Raw genomic sequence first — 10,229 nt, 5'->3', positions numbered from 1 at the left:
GAGTTTGCTGCACTGAAAGTAAAGGGGCTGAATAATTTTGCACGCCCAATTTTTCAGATTTTGATTTGTTAAAAAAGTTTGAAATATCCAATAAATGTCGTTCCACTTCATGATTGTGTCCCACTTGTTGTTGATTCTTCACAAAAAATACAGTTTTATATCTTTATGTTTGAAGCCTGAAATGTGGAAAAAGGTCGCAAAGTTAAAGGGGGCCGAATACTTTCGCAAGGCACTGTATAAGCCTATGGTCAGTTGGAAATAAATTCATAATTCTAATAAGAAAAGAGAGACATTTCAGATGGACATGTCAGTGGTTTAATTTGATGCGTGACATAAAACATCCGTATTTTATATATTTTTCATGTCTTGAGTATTTCGACACTGTCCATCATCAGAAAGCAATCATGTTGTTTTACAACCCAGTACGGGGAATGGAGGGAACACTCAACTATATATTTGGCTGTAGTACTACTGTCAGGAGAGCACACTATTTCTGTTCATTGATTTATGTATTGATGGCAACTTACACACTAGTTGACCTACTCTGTTACACTCTGCATCACATACGGATGAATGATTTTGTGGATGTGTTGATAAAGTCCACTATATTTCAGAAGACATTGATATAGTTTGCTTAACAAATTGATGATCAAGACAGTTGACTATACTGTATCACTAACTATTGATAATACATCACATTATAACTAGTCCTTATATATAACCCATATTATGTACAAATGTCAAACATTTCAGCTTGTATTTTAAGTGTAATGACTAATGATTGAAAAAGCCCTCTGAAGCAATAATGTTTGATGATAGCTAAGGTTTCACACCTCACCAGTCTATACTGGGCGCAGATTAGATTACAGTTTGTCCTAGCAACTGTGCTTCTACATCTGCATTGTTTGCTCTTTGGGGTTTTAGGCTGGGTATCTGTAAGCACTTTGTGACAACTGCTGGTATAAAAAGGGCTTTATAAAATACAATTTATTGAGGACTTGCTTATGCCCTCGGGACAGTGGTAGAATGGTCATATGGTGACAACAGTTTATAATGCTGCAACCGCATCCAAACAGAAAACTCATTATCATTCACTGTTTATGACATCTGAATAGTAATTCACAAAGACATTTACCATTATAGTAAAAAGCATATGGATACATAATACAGAGTTTCCTTAATTTTGGATGAATGTAAAAAAATTAGTAAGCAATTGTGTGTAGCATATTTTGCACAATGCATCAGAGAAATCAGTGATCATGAAAAATCCCTCTTTTGTTTCCTCCTCCAGTCCCATAGATGTCACTCACACACTCAGCCAAGGGAGGAAATGTGTATTTACCGTTGTCGTTGACTGTTTTCTTCTTCATGAGTTTTGGCTGTGCACTCCATGGCGGTGTCCTCCATGGTGTCATTGTAGTGAGGTTGAATATCAAGAAAATAAGAACTAGCCCTTCTTAATCATGACTGGTTACACAGCAGACGAAAAGCTCCGCGTAGAGCAGATTTCAAACCTCAGGAGGAAATGGCTGAAGGACCAAGAGCTCAGTCCCAGAGAGCCCGTGCTGCCAAAGACAGCCCCCGGGCCGGTGGCAAAATTCTGGGCTGGCTTTCTGGAACCGAAGACCCTGTGGAGGCTTTACGTGAGTTCATCATTTTGGCCATTTCATTGTACTATATCAACGAACAACGCTGTGTGAATTGGATTAGAATGACGAACTAGCTAGTATTTGTGATAGCTACGTGCTATGTTTTTGTTTTGAGACGTCGGTGTTACTGTTTACTAGCTAGCCTAGCCAGTTGCATGGGTCGTCACTAGTTACCATAGCCACATTGACTAGTATTCTCATGCTTGGTGTGATGCCAGTCACCTGTGCCACTGCCAACCTGAATGTAACATAGCTACTGGCATGTTGCTAACTAGTAGTTGTACCGGAAAAGTGCATCAACTGTTGTCAGTAAGAAATCAACAACACCTGTTAACATTTGTGACACACGTCCCCTTTGTGTTGCTCTCTTTCCAGACCTACAAAGTCTACACTGGTGGCGTGTTCGCCTTGACCCGGTTGCTGATCCCTGCCTGGGTTGTGCATTATTATGTGAAGTATCATGTTGCTGTAAGTTCAATCAATTCAACACCAACAATTGTATTGTCTTTTCGTTCATGTAGTAATGTTGTTGTTAGGAAAACCTGTTCCTGGAGTGTAAGAGGATTTTGGCCCAACCAGACACCACCTGGATTCTTCCAACCACCTCACAGGCCTAATTGGTTCGATTTAAAACACCAGGCCTCTCAGCTCTAAATCAGACATGAAATGCCAGGCTGTGTCACTCAAAAATCAGCATTGCTAATGCTTTCCCTTGACCTACTGCCTAGACAGACAGGTCTTGATTTAAGGCTGAGACCTAATGGCCAAGAAGACTGATAATGTGTTTGACCTTGGATGTTCAAAGTTAATTGTGCTCCGATTTATGAAATGTTATTATACAGTAGTGGATTGCAGTTTTTAGCCCTGTTTTGTTGGTATTCATTCACTATACCTGCTCTATTGAAAGTTGTATCATGCATGTGTCATAGAAGAGTCTTCAATTCAATCTAAAACATTGACCTGTCCTGCTTGTGTGTTTGTCACAGAAAAAGCCCTATGGCATCGTGGAGCTGAAGCCCAGACTGTTCCCTGTAAGTACATCTCATGTGTTGTTATAGGAACACGATTAAGCATTGTCCTGGATGAAAAATGACATACAATGAAGAATCTCCATTGTCAGTGCTTTTTAGTCCAGACTACGATTGATCTGTGTCTGAACTGGCTCTTAGTCTTACAGTGGATTCACTGCCCACTGGCCAAAAACAGGTTGAAACATACATTGTTTCCATGTCATTTCAACCAAAAAATGCAAATGTCAACATGGAAAACTAATTGGTTTTGCAAAAGTCATTAACGCAAGGTCATTTTGTATTTTTTTCACCCAACTTTTAACCTAAATGACTGGGTGACATTTTTGGTTGATTTCACATTAAATTCATATTAGTTGACAACTCAACCAAATGTAAATCAAATGTAGATGTTGAACTGCCATCTGTACCCAGTGGGTGGGCAGAAGGGTTGGGTTAAATACGGACGACACATTTCAGTTGAACAACTGACAAGGTATCCCCCTTTCCCTTTCCTTTTGTATTGATGATTGGACAAGATGGCGCCGACAGAGGGTCACCTCACTTCTAGTCCTTAGGAAACTTTGCCGTGTTTTGTTTTCTATGTATTATTTCTTACATTGTTACCCCAGAAAATCTTAAGTGTTATTACATACAGCCGGGAAGAACTACTGGATATCAGACTTAGATGTGTGTGTATTAGGTTTTGTTGTGGAATTGTTCGATTTCTTGTTAGATATTGCTGCATTGTCGGAACTAGAAGCACAAGCATTTCGCTACATTTGCAGTAACATCTGCTAACCATGTGTATATGTGACCAATAAAATGTGATTTATTGCTTATAGATTTATTAATAGATGCATGTGACACAATGGTGCACTTTGGCAGTTAACAGTAAAGAACTGAATTGCAGTGTAGCTTATATATAAACTACACTGTGATTGTGGCCTACTATGGTAACACAAAATAATGTATTTCAGCAGATGCTTTTATCCAAAGCGACTTAGTCATGCGTGCATACATTATACATATGGGCAATCCTGGGAATTGAACCCACTAGCCTGGTGTTACAATAGTCATGCTCTACAATAGTCATGCTCTACAATAGTCATGCTCTACAATAGTCATGCTCTACAATAGTCATGCTCTACCAACCGAGCTACAACGGACCACAAAAGCCCTGGATTCCCAGACAGCTTTCCTAGACCTTGTAATGAAAGAGTAGGGACATATAGCAACTGACTCTTTCATTATCTGTTAATTTTCCCTGTCTGTGTTCAGGGTGACACCATCTTGGAGACGGGAGAGGTTGTTCCAGACCTCCCAGAGAGCCATGGTCACCACTGAAGAAGACATAGTTGAAAGAATTACACAATGTCTTTTTGTACCTGCCCTGTTGTAAAAACTTTATGTATATGTCATTAAATAATATTTACAATACGAATACATGTCAGAGAAGTATATTTGGACAAGAATGTGGGGGAAAGAGTGCTGCATTTATTTGAGTAATTCAGATCCAGTGTTTCAATCAAAATGTATTAGTCACGTGTCGAATACAACGGGTACAGTGAAATTCTTACTTACGAGCCCTTAACCAACAATGCAGTTAAAAAGAAATACAGATAAGAATAAGAAATAAAAGTAACAAGTAATTAAAGAGCAGCAGTAAAATAACAATAGCGAGACTATATACAGGGGGGTACCGATACAGAGTCAATGTGTGGGGGCACTGGTTAGTTGAGGTAATATGTACATGTAGGTAGAGTTATTAAAGTGACTATGCATAGATGATAACATCAGAGTAGCAGTGGTGTAAAAAGGGGGGGGGGGGGGTAGCCATTTGATTAGGTGTTCAGGAATGTTATGGCTTAGGCTTCTTGGACCTAGACTTGGCGCTCCGGTACTGCTTGCTGTGGGGTAGCAGAGAGAACGGTCTATGACTAGGGTGGCTGGAGTCTGACAATTTTTAGGGCCTTCCTGGAATAGTGGTCCTAGATGGCAGAAAGCTTGGCCTCAGTGATGTATTGGGCCGTTCGAACTACCCTCTGTTTAAACGTTTAAAATAAGAGCTTTGCAAACGATTTGACACAAGTAACCAATAGTGTAACCAAACTCATAATCATATTTGATGTTTGTATATTATGGATGGCTATGGTTTATTAGTACACTACTGTCGTCTATGTCCAGATTAGGGTGCTTTCCAGCAAATTCATCCTCTGTGTTAAACGTTACTGTCAATAGGTGGCGCACGAGACCATAAAAAAAGTACTTCACTCCAAAGCGGAAGGTCAACACCCTCCAGTATACCATCATCCTTTGCGTTTTTTAAAATGTAGCATTACATCACGGTATGAAACAGGAGGCCAACTCCAAAGAGTGTGGTAAACAACTAAATTAATTTACTTCTCTTTAGTACATATGGAAATAGTGAAATATGAAAAGATAATATGAGAGGTCTTGAGTGTTGTCGCCGACAGGATTCTTAGACATTTGCCTCGGATCCCCGGCTTCTTTTTTGGTAAGCAAAGGGACGAAAGATGGCTAACTGAAAGCTATTTTGCTAATTTACCCAAGCTGTCATTTATCACAATTCAGATTCACAAACATGTCATGAATACATCATTTCTTGTCAGGATTATCGGTCAGAGATTAGGGCCAAAGTCAACCATTATGAGTGTTCACTGTCCAACCCTAGATGAGTCAGAACAGCTGACGTAGCTGCTAAAGTTATCTATCGAGCTAGCTAACGTTAACCTTACCAAGTAAAAGACACGTTCAAGTAATATAACATTACATGGGAAGTTATTGGGCTTTATTATCATTTTACAACTGTGGTGAGCTAATTGTAAGATTCTGTTGAAATTGGTTGACAGTCATTTTGCCATCTATGGTCAATGTGGCTAAATGGCTCTGACAGTCAGCTGTGACCCCTGTACAATCTTTATTAATATAGTGTTCTGATTATGTAACACACTGGATAATGACAAAATGTTTAGATGCTCCTCTTACAAAATGATTCCCTGTTTGCAGGTTGAATTAATACCTTTGAAATTATATGTAAGGGTGTGTAGATGAAAGAGTTGTCTCTGCATCTGCCAATGGGCCTAGCTAGTGACAGTATATTACAGACAATTAAGTTTGAACAAAGTGAGTGCTGTGTTGTGTCCCTTCTTTATTGAAAACACTGTTTAACATGAAGCAATATTTTCTTCTCTAGACTATCACCATGGCAGCAGCAAAGATGACCTTACGTCTACGCAAGAAGAGTGCCCTGGACAAGTCCTCTGAGGTTTTGTCTGCTGAGGCGTCTCCAGACTCTAAGTGCCCCATCTGTCTGGACCGATTCAACAACATGGCCTACCTCGATCTCTGCTTGCACAAGTTCTGCTTCCGCTGCATCCACGAGTGGTCCAAGAACAAAGCCGAGTGCCCGCTATGCAAGCAGCCATTCAACTCTATCTATCACAGTATACAATCAGAGAAGGACTTCAAGAAGTATGACCTGCGGCCCACGGAGAACGGTTCCTTTGGGAGTTTCGCAGGGGAACGGTTCCGCTACCGCACCACGCTGACGGGGGCGCGTCGGCAGGACCAGAGAAGAACATCCCCTCCCCCCGACAACGGGGTCATGTTCGAGGCCCTAACGGGGGCTTCCCCCCCTCCTCGACAGGACCGAGGCCTCCGCCGCATGATGGCGCGCCTGGCGGCCAGGAGGCGGGCAGAAAGCGAGGGCCGGACCGTGCGCAGCCTCCGTGAGGAGGAGATGATCAAGTTCAGACGGGCGCTCTACCGGCGAGGGGTGCGAGTGCGGAGCGTGCGAGACGGTGGCCGTTCCCGGGACATCTCGGCGGAGTTCTTTCAGAAGAACCCGGCCTGCCTGCACCGCCTGTTGCCCTGGCTGAAGAGAGAGCTGGTGGTGCTGTACGGCGCTCACGGCTCCCTGGTCAACATCGTGCAGCACATTATCATGTCCCGCATCACCCGCTATGACATGGAGGACCGGGCCATCCACGAGGAGCTGCAGCCCTTCCTCCAGGCTCGCACCGATCACTTCCTGCATGAGTTTGTCAACTTCGCCCGAGCACCCTTCAACATGGAGGCCTACGACCAGCATGCCGTCTACGACTGCCCTGCGCCGTCCTCGGACGAGGGCAGCAGCTCCAACTCCTCGGTGATTGCCATCTCCGAGGATGAGGAGGAAGGCGATTCTGTGGAGCTGGACCCCATGTCCGGGGGCGCCCTGAGCCAGTCAGCATGGGACGACGAGACACCCGGACCTTCGTACTCCACAACAGAACCCACCAGGGCCCTGCTGCTATCCATCAGAGACTCGGACTCAGAGAGCAGTGTGGGGGAGGAGTGCGGAGCAGTGTTACAGCCAAAGGCCCTCGCCTGACTGTGGACTCTGCTTGGGTGAAAACCGACAAGGACGGACAGGCGTGTACCTCCTCTGGCGATGAGGATTGCATCATCGTGGGCTTTGTAAAACCCCTTGCTGAAAGGACTCCGGAGCTGGTCAAGCTGTCCTCTGACTCAGAGGAGTCTGTTCTGGAGGAGATCAAAGATGAAGTGCCCAGGCTGCTTCAACACATCCGCTTCACCAGCCTTAGCCCCGCCTCCTCTCAAGGCCAATGTCCTGGGAAGGCAGAGGGGGTGGAAAGGAAGCAAGATGTATCGTGCTCCAAGGAGAGATGTAACACCTCACCCTCAATTAGATGTGAGACATCATCCAGTAAGTCAGCAAGCAAAAACAGAGGACAAACTGAGAAAGACGGCAGGAGATGTCACAGTCGAGATAGATCTAGAGAGAGGCCACGGTCGAGAAGCAGAGACCGGGGGAGGAGGTCCAGGAGCGCCGACCGCAGCCGCTCGACCAAGAGCCCGGCTATCTCCATCAACAGCGACAGCACTCTGTCCAGAGGCAGGAGGCAGTCACGCTCCCAAAGCCGCGACCGTTCCCACACTAAATGGGAGAAGACGCGGGACAATAAAGATAGCAGCCGATCAGGCCGCAGCCACGACTCATCGTCGCACTCCTATCACTGGCACTACTACAGCCGGGAGAGTGAGAGGGACAGCAGTGCCACGCTCTACACAGAGAGGAGGTCCTACTACTCCAGCTCACACAGGAACATCGATTGCAGGTCCCCGAGCCAGAGTCCTGATTCCCACCGGCGGGATAAGAGGCGCTCCAGAAGTCGTTCCAGCACCTGTTCGCCGTCCGGCGCTCACAGGAAGTCTCGTCACGAGAAGCCCAGCGGGAAGAGAAAGTACAAATCGAGACACCTGGAGGAACCTGCCTCCAAAGACCAGTCCTCCAAAGCCCTCGACGAGCCTCCCTCCTCCACCACCTCGTCCTATGTGAAAGACAAGAAGAAGAGCAAAGAGAAGCGTCACAGGAAGTCCAAGGAGAAGTCTGGGGGGAAGAGGAGCAGGAGCCTCAGCGTGGAGATCATCTTTGAGGGCAGCTCCTCGGAGCAAACCAGGAAGCACCAGAAGAAGAAGAAGAAGCACAAGAAGAAGGGCAAGAGGCACAGGAGCAAAGAGCGCACAGGGTCCAGGAAACACTCGCCCACTGTCATTACCATAGACAGCGACAGTGACCAACATACTGCCGCAGGCGCTAACGATGCTAACCACACCTGCCCGGTAAGCAGCAGCACAAGCAACAGCGTGCTAGCGCCTAGCACAACCACCACCACAGGCAACCCTGCAGACTCTGGCCTGCTGGAGTCCATGTTACAAGACTGGGAACAGCTGATTCCACCTGTGGGTCTGGACAGTGGAGTGCTGGAGGCCAAGCCTCCTATAAATGTTGCTGCTGCTTCTGACACACCCACACATAGTGAGGGGGTTCTGTCCCAATCTGCCTCTGCGGATGAGGCGAACTCTCATAGCCCTTCAAATGACAACACAAGTCATTTATTGGAAGAATCATAATGCTGGCCTCGGTGGGTAGGAAGACATTTAATTTACCTTTAAAAGATAGTTTTACACCTCACTATGTAGGATATTTTATATGTACTGTTCTGCCAAAGGGTGCTCTTTCATTTGGGATGTGCCACTTTGCTGTATGAGGTAAAAAAAAGGGGGTCAAAGATTGGGTTTTATTTGTCTTATTTACAGTGACTGTCTGTAAGGCCTACATTTAAAAAGTATTTGTATAAAATTACTTCAGCTAATTTCTTATCAGTCATTCATTTCTATGCATCAATCTCAGGGATAACATGGGCAATAAAGCTGATGTACCTTGTACCGTTGTGTTGAAACCAAACACCTTGTCTACCTGCTGTTCTTGTAATCTGATGGAAAACTGCTCTTAATACTAGCCAATAAATCAATATGGGAATGGGAAAGACTGTTGTTGTAACTGTGGAGTTGTAAATAGTAATAAATGTTTCTAAACTGAAATCAACAGCTGATATGACCTGAATAAGTCAGCATTGGCCAGTGGCTTGTCGTTGGAGGCCACATATGTAATGGTTACTGCCTGAGTGGGAATCCTTTCATGTGGATGGCATGGGGGTTCTAGAACCTTACAGATGCTACTACGATTAAGATGCTAACACGTTACTGAAGCTGATTCTAGTGTGATAAAGGAACATCAACTTGCCAGTGGTGCAATAACAAAATTATTGAAAGTAAGAAGTATCATAATGTCCCCATTAGATTAGGCTTCTTATCTGAGTGGGCACGGTTGCTTTTCTTTTGAGATTTGATAAAATGATGCTAAGCTGTTGGGACAAGACAACAGTGGCGATTTTAGCATGTACATCTTGGTGGGGCAAACTCAAAAATGTGTTTTTAGATGCATGCCAGCAAAGACACAACACTAAACAATACGTGAATTGCCCTATAACGGTGACAAGTGTTGCCCACAAACTGTTAATGCCTACATAAAGCCGTCCCAACAGCAGAGCTTTCTTTCCAGCACAATGGAGTGAATCCTTTGGGATTGTCTGGCAGCGAAACAGAGAATTGCTTGGCGAGTTCATGTTCCCATGGGATATCGGTTACTGCTAAGGAGTACTGTCTGCATTGATAGCTGTGCTTGCTGTGGACCATGTGAGGAAAACCTGCACAGAACTGCCATACTTCGCTGAGGGAATATCTATAAGTAGTGAGTAACCACAACGGTGGGGTGCTTTTTTGTTGTTGTTGTTGCTCCAACGCGCCCCTTAAGTAAGCTTGAAATAATTTGGACATGGGTTGTGCATGAATCATTGGGGTTTATTTTTATTATTTTGATGTGGTGCTTTGAAAATGTAATAATACACATCTTAAACCTTATGTATGTTGTCTTGGTGGAGTCATTTACTGTTTCAATTTAATTGAATGCATGGCTTTGACACGGCCTGGGTGTCAATGCAAACCTATAATCATTCCATCTGAAGTTAATACCCTAGTTGTCATCACCCTAGATAGTTTACAATAGGGATTCTTATTGGAGATGTCCTTCTCACCTAACATCTGAGATATTCTATGTAAGGTAATATCGTGAGAGTCCAAATCGAACCCGGTGAGAGGGTTACATTTGTTTTTGCTAAAAAGGTGGTTCTCACCTTCCTTGAAT

At 44.3% G+C, this 10,229-nt stretch overlaps 2 protein-coding genes across 2 annotated transcripts; both read left to right on the top strand.

The window, feature by feature from the left end:
* Positions 1-1,355: 1,355 nt before the first annotated feature.
* On the top strand, positions 1,356-4,100 carry LOC135507098 (NADH dehydrogenase [ubiquinone] 1 beta subcomplex subunit 6-like). The gene is made up of 4 exons (XM_064926644.1): positions 1,356-1,643; positions 2,025-2,117; positions 2,636-2,680; positions 3,938-4,100. The coding sequence occupies exons 1-4, from the start codon at positions 1,464-1,466 to the stop codon at positions 4,001-4,003; spliced, it is 384 nt and encodes a 127-aa protein (XP_064782716.1). The 5' UTR covers positions 1,356-1,463; the 3' UTR covers positions 4,004-4,100.
* An 882-nt stretch (positions 4,101-4,982) lies between these two features.
* LOC135507097 (E3 ubiquitin-protein ligase Topors-like) lies at positions 4,983-9,946 on the top strand. The gene is given in 3 exon segments (XM_064926643.1): positions 4,983-5,174; positions 5,874-7,016; positions 7,019-9,946. Coding segments are annotated over 2 exon segments (2,712 nt in total). The 5' UTR covers positions 4,983-5,174; positions 5,874-5,882; the 3' UTR covers positions 8,597-9,946.
* Positions 9,947-10,229: the final 283 nt, after the last annotated feature.

This window comes from Oncorhynchus masou, chromosome 20, assembly GCF_036934945.1.
Source record: "Oncorhynchus masou masou isolate Uvic2021 chromosome 20, UVic_Omas_1.1, whole genome shotgun sequence".
NCBI lineage: Eukaryota > Metazoa > Chordata > Actinopteri > Salmoniformes > Salmonidae > Oncorhynchus > Oncorhynchus masou.
Note: the sequence above shows the minus strand (reverse complement) of the source record. Positions and strands in the feature narration are given on the sequence as shown.